The 18866-nt window shown below is 40.0% G+C and overlaps 6 protein-coding genes across 7 annotated transcripts; 3 read left to right on the forward strand and 3 right to left on the reverse strand.

Moving 5' to 3' along the window:
• The first annotated feature begins 480 nt into the window (after window positions 1–480).
• Window positions 481–3336, forward strand: LOC132793441 (putative sodium-dependent multivitamin transporter). The gene is made up of 2 exons (XM_060803369.1): window positions 481–1741; window positions 1811–3336. Exons 1-2 carry the CDS (start codon window positions 757–759, stop codon window positions 2611–2613), a joined length of 1788 nt encoding a protein of 595 aa, XP_060659352.1. The 5' UTR covers window positions 481–756; the 3' UTR covers window positions 2614–3336.
• Window positions 3337–4070: 734 nt separating this feature from the next.
• LOC132793438 (phospholipid-transporting ATPase ABCA1) lies at window positions 4071–11401 on the reverse strand. Its single transcript, XM_060803366.1, has 12 exons — window positions 11160–11401; window positions 10597–11104; window positions 9354–10541; window positions 9072–9299; window positions 8730–9009; window positions 7683–8675; window positions 6770–6949; window positions 6598–6712; window positions 6365–6547; window positions 5576–6303; window positions 5163–5514; window positions 4071–4897 (listed from the first exon to the last, which is right to left on the reverse strand). Exons 1-12 carry the CDS (start codon window positions 11396–11398, stop codon window positions 4717–4719), a joined length of 5175 nt encoding a protein of 1724 aa, XP_060659349.1. The 5' UTR covers window positions 11399–11401; the 3' UTR covers window positions 4071–4716.
• Window positions 11402–11544: 143 nt separating this feature from the next.
• Window positions 11545–12593, reverse strand: LOC132793444 (small ribosomal subunit protein uS13). The gene is made up of 3 exons (XM_060803373.1): window positions 12492–12593; window positions 12061–12246; window positions 11545–11988 (listed from the first exon to the last, which is right to left on the reverse strand). The coding sequence occupies exons 1-3, from the start codon at window positions 12492–12494 to the stop codon at window positions 11719–11721; spliced, it is 459 nt and encodes a 152-aa protein (XP_060659356.1). The 5' UTR covers window positions 12495–12593; the 3' UTR covers window positions 11545–11718.
• A 185-nt stretch (window positions 12594–12778) lies between these two features.
• On the forward strand, window positions 12779–13603 carry LOC132793443 (DNA replication inhibitor plutonium). The gene is made up of 3 exons (XM_060803371.1): window positions 12779–12914; window positions 12969–13370; window positions 13433–13603. Exons 1-3 carry the CDS (start codon window positions 12887–12889, stop codon window positions 13510–13512), a joined length of 510 nt encoding a protein of 169 aa, XP_060659354.1. The 5' UTR covers window positions 12779–12886; the 3' UTR covers window positions 13513–13603.
• Window positions 13604–13696: 93 nt separating this feature from the next.
• LOC132793442 (proliferating cell nuclear antigen) lies at window positions 13697–14785 on the forward strand. Its single transcript, XM_060803370.1, has 2 exons — window positions 13697–13912; window positions 13981–14785. The coding sequence occupies exons 1-2, from the start codon at window positions 13805–13807 to the stop codon at window positions 14653–14655; spliced, it is 783 nt and encodes a 260-aa protein (XP_060659353.1). The 5' UTR covers window positions 13697–13804; the 3' UTR covers window positions 14656–14785.
• Window positions 14786–14803: 18 nt separating this feature from the next.
• On the reverse strand, window positions 14804–18630 carry LOC132793439 (hormone-sensitive lipase). 2 transcript variants are annotated; one of them, XM_060803367.1, is made up of 4 exons: window positions 18518–18630; window positions 15726–18132; window positions 15541–15666; window positions 14805–15481 (listed from the first exon to the last, which is right to left on the reverse strand). In XM_060803367.1, the coding sequence occupies exons 2-4, from the start codon at window positions 18123–18125 to the stop codon at window positions 15332–15334; spliced, it is 2676 nt and encodes an 891-aa protein (XP_060659350.1). In that variant the 5' UTR covers window positions 18126–18132; window positions 18518–18630; the 3' UTR covers window positions 14805–15331. The 2 variants fall into 2 exon arrangements, with proteins under 2 accessions (XP_060659351.1, XP_060659350.1); XM_060803368.1 differs by lacking the exon at window positions 18518–18630 and having other exon boundaries at window positions 14804–15481; window positions 15726–18223.
• Between the last annotated feature and the right edge of the window lie 236 nt (window positions 18631–18866).

Raw genomic sequence — 18866 nt, forward strand, 5'->3', positions numbered from 1 at the left:
TATGGGTAGCGGGTATAAAAAAAACATTGGAGAGTGCGTGTATATTTTGTTTTAAGTGTTTAGAAAACACTACAAAATATTTACATGTAATAGTGGATTAAATCAACACCAAGTATTTAGAAGAAAATGGTAATGGTGTAAGATTTCCTATTTTTGAGATATGTATGTACATACATTTTATCAAAACTTTAACAAACATTTAAAATAGACTGTTTTGTTTTTTGTAAACCCTAAAAGCATTTAAAAAAGAAAATAAAAATTACGTGAAACGGAATTCTTGATAAATCAAGATACGTTTGTATATTTGGATTTAGTATGCATAATTATTTAGTAATCATTTCGTAATGACCGCAAGCTATTTTTACAAGTATTTTTGGCTGTGAAAATTATTTTATTAACACATATTGTGAGCTGCGTATCATTTCTATAAGAACATGGACACCTAGCGATACGACCATGTGGCAACGCCATTTGTTATTCTCATCAGTTGTTATTTAACCGCTAAGCTTTACGGTTGTGTTTTCGGCGGTTCGCGATCTTTGGAATGTTGTAATCGCGTGTTTATTTCGTTTGGTGATTGTATATAAATACGTTTGTACATGCGTGTGTAGCTGAAGTTTGCGCATAATTGTAAAAAGCATTGACATCTAAAAAGGTCATAAAGCTACAATAACAAAACGTGCATTTACTTTCATTCGTGGAAAAATCAATTATCTGTTACTGCTGCAATCATAAGAATCAAATCAAGAAACAAAAATGCCTCTTGTTGGTTCTCTTGGTGTGTGGGACGTTCTGGTGCTGGCGAGCATTTTAATCATTTCGGCTCTGATTGGTCTCTACTATCGCTACACGGGCGGCAAGCAAAAGACAACGCAGGAGTATCTGATGGCTAACCAAAGCATGACCACATTTCCGGTATCCTTTAGCCTGATGGCCAGCTTCATGTCCGCCATCACACTGATGGGCGTCTCAAATGAGTCATATCAGTTTGGCACACTCTTCGGCGTCATCAATATATCCTATATGCTCAGCACTCCAATTGCAGCCTACATATTTCTACCGGTATTCTATAATATGCGCACAACTAGTGTCTATGAGTACCTTGAACGGCGATTCGGTCATGCAACGCGTCTGGCTGCCTCGCTAGCTTTTACGCTGCAAATGATTTTATACATGGGTATTGCTCTTTATGCTCCCGCATTGGCACTGGAGGCTGTCACGGGTATACCTAAGGGAACCGCTATACTGGTCCTCGGATTAGTGTGTTCGTTTTATTCGACGGTGGGTGGCCTCAAGGCGGTGTTGATCACAGATGTCTTTCAGTCGTTTCTGATGTACGCTGCTATATTTGCGGTAATTGCTGTGTCTGCAATTAAGGCTGGAGGATTGGCTCCCATTTGGGAGGTTGCTCAAGAGCGTGGACGTCTGGAGTTCTTCGAGTTTTCGACGGATCCAACAGTTCGTCACACTTGGTGGACACTGATAATTGGCGGCATGGTCACCTACTTGTCGCTATATGGAGTCAATCAAACACAAGTGCAACGACTACTAAGCGTTCACAACTTGAAGAGTTCCCAGTCGGCGCTGTGGTGGAATCTGCCGATTCTGGGATTACTAAGCTTCAGCACCATCTTCAGCGGCTTGGCAATATTTTATTACTATCGCGACTGCGATCCTGTGCTCGAAGGACGCATCAAAACTCGGGATCAGTTAATGCCACTTTTTGCTGTCGATACAATAAGTAAGAATTGCACAATTGAAATATTGAAATATGGTTCTATACGGAACTAACATACTATTAATTTTCAAGGTCAATATCCTGGATTGTGTGGCCTCTTTGTTTCGGGTATTTTTTCGGCCAGCTTATCAACGATATCCTCGGCGGTTACTTCGCTCTCGGCTGTCACGCTGGAGGATTACTTGAAGCCACTGTACAGACTCATCTTTAAGCGACCGCTGATTGAGTCAAAGTCCACATTGCCCACAAAAATCATTGCGGCTATCTTTGGATTGATGTGCATTGCGTTGGCCTTTGGCGCTGGGTCCATGGGTGGCGTTTTGCAAGCGTCACTAACAATTTTTGGAGTTGTCGGCGGTCCATTACTTGCCATCTTTACGCTGGGCGTTTGCACTGTGCGCACCAATCAACGTGGCGTTTTACTGGGTTTTCTCCTAGGTCTCGGCTTCTCTTTCTGGATTGGTTTTGGCGGTCCTAAGCCGATGCCAGAGCCGTTGCCTTTTAGTACCACAGGCTGTGTTCAGAATAATGTGACCAAGATAGTCGAGGTGGCCCAAGCGGCGCTGCACGCCACCAGCGTTGATGAACCGCACTACTTTTGGTTGTATCGATTGTCATATCTGTGGTACTGTGTGTTGGGATTCTTGGTGACAACATTGATTGGATACTTTGGCAGCATTATATTGGCGTATTTCAACTACGCGGACAACTCGCAAATCTATGTGGATAAACAACAAAAGCATCTTGATTACGATCTGTTTGCGCCGATACTGGCAAATCGCTGGCGACGCCAGCATCAAAAGCAATTTGATCCAACAGATGTGTATCACGAGGAGTCGCTGACGAAGTTATCACCGTCAGCTGCTCCCTTATAATAAGTAAAATTCATTCATTTGAATTGAAATTAAGTATCAAGAGTAGGGGTTAATGAGACGGCACGTGCTGTTACCGGGCGTCTGTCACAGTCTGGCGAGCATGAGGTTGTCGTCTAAGTAAGCAGTACCTAATAAGTGGATAACAACGTGACCTATTTGTATACCTGCGAGTAACTTATCAACGACTAAAGGCGACCATAAAAGTCTTCCATTTTGCAAATGCATAGAAACAATAATAAATAGCATATTTAACTGTTATATAAACGAATAGATGATGCATGTGCTGATGTGCCTCCTAGCTTATATGCTATGGCTATATACCTCCATACACATAGATGTAACGTTCCTTATTGAATATTAGCACAATCTTCATTTAACTCAGGAGTGTAGACAATAATAACGTTAAGGATTGACAGCCGCAATCTTCATCGTTTTCTTGTTAAAAGAATCTAACACTTAAGTTCATGTAGAATTCATTTTAAATTAATGATGGTGGCATTTTAAAACATTATACAAGCATTATATACAAGAATAAGAATTGATCAGCCTGTCATTATAAATTATATACATTATATTTACAATTCACAATAATTAGTTAAGAGAACCAAACTATATTAATAATATATATTTGATGTGCATGTACTTACATATGTGTATACAAACTATTACTAAGTAACATTTTTGGCAACATTTGCTGAATATTAAATTGTTGTTGCTGCTTCACTGTTGAATGCTGTTTTCACTAGTAGAAATTGAAATGTTCATGGCCATTAAACATACTTACATACGGAATATACTACATGTGAATACTCGAACCACAAATGATAAGCTAATTTTACGCAATCGCGTGCTAGACTACTAATTCGTGAATCGAAGAGAATGAATCAATTCAGCCGAATTTCATAATTTTTTTTCGTACATACAAATGTACAATGCATATCTCCTAAGCTTCTAGCGACATATCGGGGGCAAAATTCCGTCACACGATGACCAAACAAATTGATATAAATTGCAGGAGCAAAGGTCAATTTTGGAATTGACTTGCTTATAAGCAACTACAAATATTTACTATATACATAGGCATGCCAGTCAATTGATCTTCCTATTACTAACACTCGATTTTCAACCTATTGCATATACTTCTAAGCTTCTTGTTGATATGTGGAAAGTTTTCTATTCTTACTTCACCGGTTCTTGAGTATGTTGAACTCGCTGTTGACTTGCTTATTTTTAGGGCGAAAGAAGAAATCGCAAACACGACAATAATCGACAGAAGAACAAGATGGATAAGCTTACACAAGTAGTCTGACAATCTCAAGCTAATTTATGAGCTGCGTGTTTTTTCACGCCTCTTTTGGGTATTTTATTGTGGTTTGTACTACCATATTTTATAATATATGTACATATATTTTATGAAGTAAAAGTAAAAAATTAAACAAATGTATTTTATTTCATTCTGCAGACTTTTATTAACAATTTCTATTTAAGTACAAATAGGCAATATATGAACAAAAAATAAATTTTTAAATTTTGTGAATGAGAAAACCCTTCTGATGCTTGAAGTAGATCATTTGAAGAAAGTGTAGTTCAGTTAGTATACTACATATTTTGACTGTCGTACAAAAATAAAGCTAGGTACAATCTCAGATTACTGAACCCATTTTTTAAATCTGAGAGACCAGTTTGCTTAGAAACAGACTGGTTTGCCACACTCTAATGGGCTACACATTTACAAAACACTCTGTGAAATTAACAATTCAATTTCTGAGGCAGCTTTCAATTAATTTTTATTTATTTGCTAACATGGGTCAATTAATTGAACCAAATGTTTGTTTGAATAATTGATGGAATACATTGAAGTCCCTACAGAACTAGCATTCCAATTTGAAGTACGATACATTTCGAAATGGAGTGTTCTATCTTAATTCAAGTTGCCCGACTTCTTTAATTTGGCACCGAGATGTATTTTCAAACACATCCAGAATTTATTCACTTTTCGTCAGACACATTTACGCCTACAAGAGTGGAAGTTAATCGGTGTACAGATAACTTTTACTCACGTAGGTGTAAATCGGACAAGAATTTTTCACACTTTACGATTTGTCAATTGCGTGCAAAGTTGAGGAATATATCCTCGAGTGTTGTCTCACTTATTGAGTAATGTTTTATCTGTAAATCGGTTCGATTATCTTCCACGAATTGAAAAATTTCGGACCACAGCAAATCATTTTCTGGATCCTCTGGTATTATGACAGTTACCAAGCCTCGAATGATGAATCTTTCTCTGTAGATAAAATATATGTATTGAAAGCTACAGTCGTCTATGGTCAACTGTGAAAATTCCGGTACCCATTTATACTTTTAATTTTAAATATAATTGAAATGCTGTATAATTTGTTTCGAGAATAACTTACGAGTAATCTGGATGTGTGTACAATTGTTTAACCATTGATTTAATTATTATTATGGTGGAATATACATGTACATAAGTCGAGCAATACCTAATGAGTACCGGGTATAAAATTGAATATACATTTTCAGATACATACGTGACATAACTGTTGGGAAAATTAATCCTAAACCTTCTTTCCACAGTCTTTATTATTTTACTATATTCATTTCTGTCATCCGTTGCGATATAAATATTGAGAAGACTACTTCCCGCATGTTTTATTGGTTTTTCCGTTGCGGATATTGCCGAAGTTTTTTTCCTCTTCACTATTATTGTTCCCCTTTCTGTTTGCTTTTCTATAAAAATATCTTCTTCTGATGCTGGCGTATTTCTTTTAGCTGATGGTTTTTGCTTTATTCTGGGTTTTTTCTTCATTTTCACTTGCACACCTTTATCCAATGACGATTCTTGTTCTCCGTCATCTGCTTTTGCTGTGATTACGCTCCCATCTGAATTGGTAAGCAAGAATTAAAATATAATATATTTTATTTTTTTGCCGATAGTTATTACTTCTGTTAGATGAGGACGCGGATGCCATGGGGCTTAAACTTGTTCTTGAGAAATTTATGTATAATTCGTCGAAATCATTATTAATTTCATCCATTTCATCTTTTGTTGCAACCTGAATTTTAATTGAAATACCCCTATTGAAGCGGGTCTTTAAATAGGGCGCGTTACCGATACAACAGAGATTGCCATGGGCCATAATGGCAAGGTAAGTGCAAAGGACTTCACACTCGGCAATGCTGTCCGAGGTGATGAACAGGGATTTCCCGTTGGACCGCAACTGGCTGAGCACTGAAGAGATCTCATGCTTGGTATTCACATCCACACCCGTAAAAGGACAATCCAGGCAGATCAATGTTGGCGATAGTGATGCAATTGCAATGGCCAGCTTCCTTTGGTTGCCATTGCTATAATACATGGTCTGTTGATCGAGATACTTGGTCAACAGAAAACCATCAGCCAGATTCACAATAAAGTCAGGTATTAATTTCCTCTGCATGCCCCTTATGAGGCAGGCGAACGTCAACATTTCTCGACCCGTCATATACGGGAATATCGAATTACTTTGCGGACAGAAGCCGATGTGGCTAAAGCATTTGTGCCTCTGATTCTTCATGCTCAATCCCTTAATGTAGATATTGCCCTGAGATAGATTCCGACTGCCAATGACCATATCAAATATGCATGTTTTGCCGGCACCACTGAGTCCCATCAAGCCAAAGCATTCATAACTAAGGAAAAATATTAATAAGTATAAAGTTCCTTAAGTTCTATTTGTATTTGTCGAATTACGGCATGATTCTGAATGATATACATTCGACTGGCAGCAAGTGACTAATTTTCTTTTTAATCCTATCGCAGACTAGACTGCATTCCTTAAGCAGATCGTCATCATTGATAATATATTGGACCTCTTGACTCATGATCTTCACATCTTCATCGGCAAAATTACTTTCACAATTCGCACGATTGTATCTGCGTGAAGAGAACTTGATCATAAATTTTCGGTTGGAAATATAACATACTTGATGAAGTATTTCAAAGCACGCAGTTTGCTATACAACAAGACCAAGATAAAATAGAATATCCCACTAGCTAGCATGTACATAAGTTCTGTCCAGACATTCATCGGTTCATGTTCTGAAAACATCCATACTATGAATTTTCTTAAATAAACCAACCAACTTTATAAGTTACCTATCAAGCTACAATTCTCCGTACAAACAGATCCCAGCTCCATCGCTTCGCATGCAGTCAGTCCATGACCATTGCTTATTGCAGCTATCGAGGCCGAGTACATGGCATAGAACGGCAAAAGGAGCAATATATAATGCATAATCGTTAAATGCTTGCCAACAGTGATAATTGCAACAATGACTGCAATTGTTTTATATAAAAGTAAATTAGATTTAGATCTGAAATAGTACTATATAATTACAATTCAGTTTTACAGAATTGCTTCGTATTGTAAACCTTTTTTTTAATATTATGTTCCAATACGAAACAAACTTTAATATAATTAAGGAACTTAACTTTTCATAGCACCGGGGGATATTCACTTTTTTAATTGTGTATGTGCTCTTTTGACTATATACTATATTGAGTCGTTAAAAAATTGTTGTATGAAAAATTATGCTTGCGAAATAATAAATCATATAACTACATATGTAGTGCATAATATTTTCCCAGAAATTATAGTTCTCCTAATTTTAATTCAATTGAACATTCTTAGCCTAGTGTTAATAACACTTTTAGATACTGCATAGCGACTATCGGTATAAAAACGTCTATTTGAATACCATATTATCTAACAAAGGGTTCGAATTCACTTCATGAGCGTTCATTTTTTCGTTCAGTTCTCAGTTGGGTTTGGGTGTCAATCTTTATATAGGTAATAAAATAGATTTATGTATGGATTAGGTACATTTACTGCTTCATTAATACAGATAGAGTAACGAAAACAATAACAGAACAAATCGGATAAAAATCAAAATTAACTATAGAATAATACCCTCATTATTATTTTACTCTTTAAATAAACTTCTCTACTTGCAAACACTATTAAAATTAGTGTTATCTACATCGAAATGAGCACATTTATAAGTATTACCGATTAAAACGTTGAATAAAATATTAACGGTCATGGCAACGTGCGGTTCTCGAAATGCGAAGGATAAAAGATATGTGAATGAAAGTGCTGCAAAATCAAAGGCCATTAGAATAATCCACAACCAACACAGACTCTCATGGGATTTCATATATAATGAGAATATCACCGCAACTGATAATAGTTGCAATATTAAATAATCATATATCAAATGTGATAGCCAATAGGTATAGACAGTAATGCCGGCAATATGCTGTTGTTGTTTCATTTGTAGGGCTCTTTCCTGAATGGGCTGTCTTATAAATAGGGCCAAGGATATGCAGAGAAAGAACATAAGTAGGGATGTATTTTTCTTATCGTTCATATCGATATTAATGAGAAATACTTCATCAGTATCGTTCCGGGGCTTATTAATGATCTCAATATCAGTATTTGCCATAGAGTTGCCAATAGCCTTATACAGTATGCTGACGGTAATGGGAATGCCATGTAATAGACGCCGATTAAACCAGGCCGTAATGGAACCCTCACGAAATGTGGCTGCTGCCACATAAACACGCTTGTAGGTCTCAGCTGCGACATCCAAATTGTCCACCAAATAGTTTTGTACACCACCGTGAATGATGTGTAGCGTGGCGCCTGCTGCCATGACCTCATCATCATATTGCTCGCAGATTCTCCTGGTATTATCTTCAAGTTCCTCGCCATATCCCAATCCAATGCTGCGCCCCTCAACGTGCTTTACTACAGTCGGATCAACGTAAGAGTCAAAGTTTGTGAACGACGGTATTTCCTTTGGCTGCTCATCTGCTTCCATAATATCCACCGATATATTCGCAGCAGCCACAAAAATGGGCAGCAAAATGATGCATGTGAGCGTGATGAGATGCTGACGTGAATATAGCAGCTTTTTCAAGAGCATCGCCCGCCATTTGTTTTCCAATCGCTTTCTTTTATTAGACTCTTGTATATCGTTGGCACCGTGTACCCATTTGGCTGTAATTGAAATCGGTTTCAACGTCTACGGTTCACCATTACTTACCCACTTACCATCCGAAACAACAGAACGCCATCGTCCGTTTTTATTGGCGTTAATCTTTAAGATGGTTTCCTCCATAGTTGGGGCACTGACTGTAAAAGTGGACAACTTTAAATCGCCCAGTTTTCTCTCCAAGGCGCGAAAAAGTTTCGGGAATCTGTGAACCCTCGCAATGGGCAGACGATACGTAATTTCATACTCGTCAAATTTCTCGACTCGAGCCTCTGGAATAAAGCGCTGGAGCAGCTTGGTAACCTTGTTCACATCACAATCTGTCAGCTGCGCGCATACCTTTACCATGAATATCATAGCGTTCATACACATATGTATTGGAATAGTTGGAACAAACTCACCACACGATAACCAGGTCCCAAGTTGTCAATTAGGAAATCTGATGTGCCATAACCGATGATTTCACCATCGGAAATGATGCCAATGCGATCGCCTAGCACAGCGGCAGGGGTAAAACTATGTGTATTCAATATAATGCAACGTCCATCCTTTTCCCGCCGCAACAGATCGAAAACGTCACGACAAGCTGCTGGATCAAGAAATGCACTTGGCTCATCACAAAGCACCACCTGATGATACGACTTTGCCTATAATTGTGATCTGCGATGTGATGCTAAGCTCACCTTGGTGCCAGCACAGAGGGCACAGCACAATGAGAGTTTGCGTCTCATGGCCGCAGACAGATGTTTTACCTTCATCTTTGCCTTATCTTTGAGATTCATTTTGAGTAGATAGGCCTCCGCCTCCTGTTCAGCATGATAGTGGGACATGCCCTTTAGTTGGCTGTAAAAGGTGATGTGCCAGAATGAGCTGAGCTCCTCAAAGAAAATATTTTTTTGCGGACACAGCGAGATACTTTTGCGAGCTAGTCGCGGTGCCTCGACCATATCCTCGCCATTGATCAGCACTCGTCCTGAGGTGGGTGCATAGAGGCCAACCAACATCATGAAGATTGTTGTCTTGCCGGCACCAGTGTCGCCAAGGAGCACTGTTATCTCATTCTCGTAGAACTTAAGCGTGAAATTACGCACAACCTTCTCGTCGCCAAACGATTTGCTGAGCCTCTGACTATTGATGATTACCTCATTTTCTGAAGTTGCATTCTCAAACGCTAGAACATTTTCATTCCGGTTACCTGCATCGATCGCCGCCTCTTCATCAGACTCCGTAAAGTTGATTGTTGGAGGTGAGGAGCACCAGAATTTGCGAGTGAAGGGAAAATTAAATTGTTTGCCTGGACGCAATCCCGCTGGCTTTATTTGGTCCACATACAAACATATCAGTATAAAGAGAATGGAGAGGAGAATCATTGGCACCAATATATGACCGGAGCTCAAACGATCGTCGGGATGACTGCAAAGAAATAGGTTCGACCATTGAATACCCCAGCTTTTCATCTCATAGGCGAATATTTGGATCAATATCATTGGCATGGCGCTATTCAAATGGAAGGCGACGATCAGCGAGTTGATAGTACCAGTATCTCTGCCATTTACAACGAAGAAGGGCATAAAGCTAATGACGTGCACAATGCACATGGCAATCATGGCCAAAAACGAATTATTAAAGAACGAACTGACCATGAAAGTCAGGGAGATTAGGGCAAATATGTAAACCATAAATATGAAAAGCACTACGATAGAACTGCTGTAGGGACATAAAAATACCATAATCATAATCACAACGAACACAGTTGGTATCATCAACATAATGTAGCTGACAATAAACCACGACAGCCAATTTAAGCCAATTGGTAATCCCATGATGTACATCATGTCCCTCATAAAATCTTGTTTCTCCGACACAATCATCTGCAAGGCACACGACCTATAACAATGCCAAATATAATTCGCAACATCAACTCACCTGGCAGATGATCAGCGAGGGAAACATATATATAAGAACGAAGGATATTACGAATTTCCGAAATTTCCTTGGCAAGTCAGGAAAGACGGTCCGTCCAGCATCAGGAAAGGGCTGAATATGAATTTGCGGCATGAGAACGCTTTTATTTACCGATCTTATTATAGCCTCCGATAGCTTCAATTGTATCCACAGAAAACCCTCGGTGTGATAGGCATCCTTATCCGGGTTTTCCATTATACGCTTAAATAATCGATGTGGCCATCGTCCCCTTTGATTTGTTCGTAAATGAAGCGGATAGCGTATGGCAACTTTGACTTTCGACGGCAACTCCATTATATCCCTAAGATGATCTTCGAATTCAATGCCCACATAGGCATCTTCCACGGTCAAAGCTTTATCCATTTCGGACGCGTACAGATACGACTTCAATTTTGGTGACCCAAAACTAGCTGCCGTATCTTTAACGATTTGCTCAACCACATGATTGAGAGGTGAATACATAATTGAACTAAAAGGTAATTTAGTGAAACAAGGACGAGAGCAATCACTGCATACATACATACGTAACGTTTGGTTGATTCAATTCCAAATGTGGATATCTCGTTTCAGGCACTTTTTCGTCGCTTTTCGCATTCACAATATGCTCAACTTGAGAGAGAAGGAAAATGACTACTGGTGTCAATATGATGAATATGGTATTAATGGGATTGGCGCAATGCAATGATTTATTCTTGCGGATCAATAACCACAGCTTCGTGCTGCTACTCAGCTGGGTTGAATGTAGAAAATACGACGATGACATTACAATTTAGATGCTTAATGTTTTCGATATACCAATAAATCAAGGTTCCTCAGATCAAACTTTACACTCAACTAATAATGCTTTTAAACTGTTGCACTGTTCACTTGCAAACTGAGTACAGATTTTACAGGAAGGCCACCAAGAAATAATAAATAATTCCGCCACTTCATTGCAACACTTGATCACATGAACATTTTTTGTTTCCAGATTTTGGGATTTTATGTATTTGTTTATGTTTTGGATTGATGTTATAGTAGAATTATAAGCAATAACAGCTTCAGCCGACTGGAGACAAAAACCAAGACGGTGCAGCAATTAGCTTACTTCTTCTTGGACACACCAACGGTACGACCACGGCGACCAGTTGTCTTGGTGTGCTGACCACGGACACGGAGGCCCCAGTAGTGACGCAGACCGCGGTGAGAGCGAATCTTCTTCAAGCGCTCCAAATCGTCACGGAGCTTGGAGTCCAAGTTGGAGGATGTCAGTTGCGAGTATTTGCCATCAATGATATCCTTCTGTCTGTTAAGGAACCAGTTGGGCACTTTGTACTGCAGAGGGTTCGAGATGATGGTGACAACCTTGTCGACCTGTTACAAATCAAAATGTAAACAATGGCATAAAGACGTACCGATAAAGTCGTAAAACTATAAAACACTTACCTCCTCCTCGGTGCATTCACCAGCGCGCTTGGTAAGATCCACATCGGCCTTCTTCAGCACAATGTTGGAGTAGCGACGACCAACACCCTTAATGGCGGTCATGGCAATGCCAACCTTGCGCTTGCCATCGATGTTCGTATTCATGATACGAAGAATGTGCTGGAACTTCTCTGGGATGACGAGCGACTGCAAGAATAAACATTATGATTATATTAAAAAACATATTGCATGGAAACAGCACATAAACAACAAAAGTCAAAATTGCATTTCCGCTCAAAATTGGCAATATATTTGCGACAAATATGTAATAAATAATCGCGGCATTTTGCATTTCCCGCGTACACATGGTACATCATTGGCTTATTTAGGAACGATTTGCCGGTTTTGTAGTTCGATGAATTAGATATTTGATGATTTATATATGGACGCACCATTTTGCCCTGTTTAAGCGACAAATATTCAGCCGAAAAAGAAAGCGGATGTGCTTCTTCTTCTAAGTTTTGACAGTGACATTTCGAAAACCAGTATTGCTAACGCTCAAAATAATTGGCAGCCCTGAGTAGCAATCTATCCAGGGCTGAATTTATGCGGCAGCCCTGAATAAAAGTGCTACCCATGTATGTAAACAATAGAAAAGTCTATGAGTTTATTGTTGTGAATAGTTTCAAAAGTAAAACAATTTTTATAAATATATATTGCTTGTACACCCCAGCTTATATAAATATATATCTTTTTCATCACCACTACGGCCAACAAACTTAAGTGCGAATCAACAATGCAGCCCTGAGTAGATGCCGTTATATCGTAGCTTATTCAGAATTTAATAATGAGTGCTTCTAGACATACTATAACTGGTAATTGCTGCACATAAATTTTTTTTATATAATTATATTTTATACCACTTTCAGCTCTTTGCTGTGTTGCTCAGGATGATGTTGTGTCGTTGCGAATTTTATGTTCACAAGCCCGCAGTTATCAGCAGAATATAGATGACCTGGACATGTACGGGAACACCGCATTATTAAAAGCTTGCTATATGGGAAGATATGAGTGCGCTCGCGTTTTATTGGATTTTGGGGCTGATATTCATGCTGTCAACTATTTTGGACAAAATGCATTAACTTTGGCAACATTTGCTGGACATTTGCCCTTGGTATCGGAATTATTGCGCCACCGCACCTATAAGGACTTCAATTTGTCGTCGCTAATTCCGGCTATTTGTGTTGCAACAATGCAACAACATGCATCTTTAGAGGATTATTTTAGACGTCTGGAGCCGAAAGGTATCCAAGACCTTCATACTGTTCATGGTGAGCTTAATAATTTTAAATTACTCTATTATAATATGATTATTCATTGAACTCTTTTCTAGGTCATGGAGTAAATGAATTGCGACAAATGGTAAATATGAAATTTAAAAAAAGACAACCACAGCTATTTCAGAGAATATGATTAATAATAATATACAAATTTATTTAATGAATTATCTTTGAGAATCTTTACGATAAATAAAATGCAACAATTCAGCCAGGGCTGCAAACACACATAATCAGTACTTAATTCAGTGGTTAGGCAACGCCATTTATTTGCGCCAAATTGACAGCTGTTATTCGCGCCAAAACGCCGAGTTTTGCCGCGACGAAGGTATTTATCATCGAAGAGTCGAACAAGAAACACGCTGCTCGCAAGCGGTTGTACTTTATTTCTCGAATTGCAACAAGAATAAAAAATATAAACAGCAAAAATGTTTGAGGCACGTCTCGGTCAAGCAACCATACTTAAGAAAATTTTGGACGCTATCAAGGATTTGCTCAATGAAGGCACCTTTGATTGCAGTGATTCAGGTATTCAGGTAAATTGAATAGAGCTCTATTCTGACGCCACGTTCCAGAAATAACTCAATCTACTTAAATCTTACAGCTCCAGGCCATGGACAACTCTCATGTGTCACTGGTTTCCCTAACTTTAAGATCTGATGGCTTCGATAAGTTTCGCTGCGATCGCAATCTATCTATGGGCATGAATCTTGGCAGCATGGCAAAGATATTGAAATGTGCCAACAACGAGGATAACGTGACAATGAAGGCGCAGGATAATGCGGACACAGTTACCATTATGTTCGAGTCAGCGAATCAGGAAAAAGTCTCGGACTATGAGATGAAACTGATGAATCTCGACCAGGAGCACTTGGGCATTCCCGAAACGGATTATTCGTGTGTGGTGCGAATGCCAGCGATGGAATTTGCGCGCATTTGCCGTGACTTGGCCCAGTTCAGTGAGTCGGTCGTCATATGCTGCACCAAAGAAGGTGTGAAATTCTCTGCCAGCGGCGATGTTGGTACCGCTAACATTAAATTGGCCCAAACTGGCTCCGTTGACAAGGAAGAAGAGGCCGTTATTATTGATATGCAGGAGCCTGTCACGCTCACATTCGCCTGTCGTTACCTGAATGCTTTCACCAAAGCGACACCGCTGTCCACTCAAGTGCAGCTGTCCATGTGCGCTGATGTGCCTTTGGTGGTTGAATATGCCATTAAGGATCTGGGTCACATACGCTACTACCTGGCACCCAAGATCGAAGATAACGAAACATAAGACAACCTGTCATATATACCTGTAACGTATTCATATATTAACATTATACCACATAACAATTTCTTCATCCATTCTAATTATTAAGATACAATAAAGCATTTCCTTGGTCAAAAATAAATATTATACAAAAGTCAAATACGATGTATTTATTTTGTAATGGCAAAAACCATTTAATAGGATTGTAAACACAAATTTTAATTAGGCAGGCTTAAGAGATTCGCATATAAGCAAAGTAAGGTTAAATTGTTTGGAAACTGGATGCTAAAGTGTGAGATTTAAGTACGCGTTCTTAACAGGCACAGAATCAAAAGTATTACATATATGCTCAATTTTTAATGTTATTACATTTTACGGATCTTAGTCTATAAATAATATTATAGAGCGTGCTTACACGCTCTTAATACTTGAACAGTTGGCTTGATTAATATTTTAGTAGAATTTATATTCTATTTATGTGTATAGTATAGATATACGAGTATATTTTTGCATTTAGCTGCCATTACAAAACATATAAAGCTTAGCTGTGTTATTCGATTATAAAAGTGTATAAAAAAGCAAGAAGTGTGCCCATTTAACAACATGTTATTCTTGCATGTAACAAACAGTGTATAAACATTATTATATAGATATATTTGTATATGTATATACTATATATAAGAGTAAGTATAAATTGTTCTTAAGGCGCTGTCGATGTAGCAGAGCACGGACTCGGACTGGAAGTATCACCGTTGCCAAGGCTGTCGTCATTATTGTCCGTCGTGGCCTGAAGTAATGCTTGCAATGATTTGATGCAGTGCTTGGAGCCATCCATTGCTTCGTTAGACAGCTGGAAGCGACAGTATGTAACAAAATTTCAGAATCTCTTGTATTGTGACTGTTACATACCATTGTGAAATTGAGGAAACCATGCGGTAGTCCTTCGAGTATCTCCAAGCTCACTTGTCGTCCGAGTCTCTTCAGCTTCTTCGCAAGCATAACGCAGTCGTCTAGGCAAGGGTCCATGTTCAGCGTCTTTCAAGTGCAAAAAGTAAGTAAACTTTATCATCATTTTATACTCGATGTCTACTTACAAGTATTTTGGTCTCTGGCAATTGTGATAGCCATTCGTCACTAGCCCAATAGGGTGATAAAAAGGGATCTTTGGGCACATCAAATGCAAACTCTTCACTTGGACTACGAGCGATCAGGGCATCCATATTACGCACATCATGTTGATCAGGTGCAGCCGAGGTGCCTGAGCCGTGTATTTCAAAGGATTGCGTGCATCGATTAATAATATTGTTCACAGCCTCCTGTAGGCGACCAGGTAACGTGTCCATAGCCACCATCTCCCGTCCAGTTTCAACCAGTATGTTCTCTTCTGAGTTACATTTGGCGTGACCATTTGATAGTGCGGATTGCTGATTTACAGATGTGTTCTCCTCTGTGGCCTCCATGGTGGCGGTGTCAATTAGATATTTATCTAGAAAATTGTCAATATACGCAGCCGATGCATCGTCCTTGGGTATTTCGGCTGAAATTTCGATTGGATAATGCTCGATGGGCTGCGAATCATCCTCAAACGAAACACATGAACTGTTGTCGCTTCCCTCCGTCTGTGGCAAATCAGTGCGCTCCACTGTTTGACTGTGATACGAGGCGCTGGCGAAGGTATCACTGCTCTCATCCTCATCAGACGGATTGATGGGCCCCAGAGGCGTCAATGGACTTTTCGCTGTTGAGGTGCGTCGACTCGAATTGAGGCTGGTTAGTGGTTTTTCCGCATCGACTTGAGCATTGCGTATTTCCTCCAACTCTTCGACATGCTTGGCATTTTCCTGCAGCATTTCGTTTGAGGGAGCTGCATAGGCACGCAGGCAACGCATCATGAAACCAAATGGTAGTAGTGGATCCATCAAGCATAGCAAACGCGCGGGACTAGGCACAAAGCTTACCAGCGTCGGACAATAGGCCAAAAACAAACCATCGGGTATACGGATGCCTTGCTCAATGCACTTAAGTGCAAGACCAATGGATAGATTAGCGCCAGCCGAGTCTCCAGCACAGATCACACGTTCCGCCGTTGTACCCAAATGCTCGGCATTATTGAGCAGCCAACAGTAGGCATAGTAGACTTCCTGGAGTGCACGCGGAAACGGAGCCTCTGGCGCCAGGCTATAATCCACAGAAAGAATGGGTACATCGAGTTCCACAGCCCAATCGCGTAAATACAGTTCGTGTGACTTTGACGATTGTGCCACAAAACCGCCGCCATGGCAGTGAAACAGTATGGAATTGCTTGGTGGCAATGGACGTCGCCAACCACGATAGCGACCCTCGCCTAGCATTCCAGTGCGTCGTTTTGCGCTCAGCAGACGCACTGAGACTGGCAGACCAGGTCCCAGATGAGCACTGGGCACCGGCACGTCCACGAATTGCAGATCCTCGACATCACTATTTTCCGTTGCAGCTTGTTGGCGATGCGACTGCACTCGCAATGGCTCGGCAGGCAGCTCAATGATACGATTCACCTTGATGGAGCTGCCTACAATGCTGGGCAGCTTGTGCATTAGCTCTGACTCTGCCAGAAACCAAAACGATTTGCAAAAATCTATTTTGGCATTTTGCGAAATATTCACAATGCGTCTGGCTCTGAGTTCGGGATTCATTAGATATTTGCCGCTTGACCAGAGACTGCGTGTTGTCTTCAGCAAGGTGCTGCTGCTATTATCTGACTGCGAGTAATACGTCTCCGAATAGCTGGCCATGCCGATGCCCAGAAAGCGCAGCACCCCACGTATGGAATCGCCGTACTGGAAGCCCAGACAACGTCCATAGAAGCAATACTGATTGATGGTGTCGCCCAGCTCAAACAGCTGCTCGGCCGTATGACGCCCGCTGGCAAACAGATCACCCGTTGTGGTGGACCATTGGCGCAGGATCAACAGATACTGGAGACAGGTGCAGAGCGAGCATAGGAGCTGAGAACAGGCCTCCACTTCCTTCATGTAGAATTTCTTGCGGAAAAATAGTGTGGCTCGTGTGGCATGTAATTGCTGGCAAATGCTGCGACCATGTGCGATGCATGCATTGGTGACATAGATGAAACTGCGATAACCATTGCCCGGCGTGCTCGCATCCAAATCGTATTCGTGAGCGAAGGCATCGATTTGCATGACCAGCCGATTGGCCAGCACTATGAAATCCTGCCAGGCTATGTGTGCGGCATGCAAGCGTTGTCCGTACTCGCTTTGATCCTTGGCAAAGTAGGCGGCTAGTTCTCGGCAATCGCAGTAGAGTTTTTGGTAGGCGGGTTGCAAGTCGGCGGGAATTGGCGTTGGTATTGGAGAGGGTGTGGATGGCGATGCCACTTTCTTGTCGTTGACCTCATCGTGCGTCTGAGCCAGCATTAGATTTCCCTCGAAATGGGCGTCCTTTGTCCTTTGTGGGCGTCCGTCATGCGTCGCCGTTGGTGCCGCTGCTGCAATCATTGCAGTGCTAAAGCGTGCGAAAATACCATTAATAATAGCACACAAAACATATTCAATTTTGATAACAATCTCATAAAAAACAAATCATTTTTTATTCAACCTTAAAACCTTTTTCAGCTCACTGATGATGTCGGTGCTCAATCTAATGGAAAGGTCACCTTACTTACATCCATAATGACTAGAACTATTTGGAATTCAGATACAAGTCAATGTTGGCTAATTCCAATTGGAATTTGGCCCCTACGCATTGCGGATTAACGGAAATTTGTTGTGAACATTCGTCACATCTGTCTACACCCGCTTTCACTTTTATAACTACGCACTATGTGTGCCACTTGAAGTTTGGACACGATGCAGTTCAAAATATTTGAATGGGACCACTTTAAACTTACGGATTTTACATTCGTTGTGCGTCACTTTATTTCATAACTTTTTTAATGCATTTTAAAGAAACAATAGCCCGTATTAAACTTGAGGCCAACAACATTTAGAGGATTGGAGAAACATCGATGTTACTACTGATACATCGATAGTGTGTTAAATATCGATTTCTTATGGCAAATTCAAAGATTATTGCAGCTAAATATTAAAAATATATTTAATATTTCTTTCCAGTATTTCTTATTATTCTTTATTTAAGCAAAAAATTATGAAGTATCGCTGCTAAATAAATAAGTGGTTTAAAATTAATGTCCATATTTTTGAACTAGCCTCAACTAATTTGTAGGACAGTTTCAGTAG

This window comes from Drosophila nasuta, chromosome 3, assembly GCF_023558535.2.
Source record: "Drosophila nasuta strain 15112-1781.00 chromosome 3, ASM2355853v1, whole genome shotgun sequence".
NCBI lineage: Eukaryota > Metazoa > Arthropoda > Insecta > Diptera > Drosophilidae > Drosophila > Drosophila nasuta.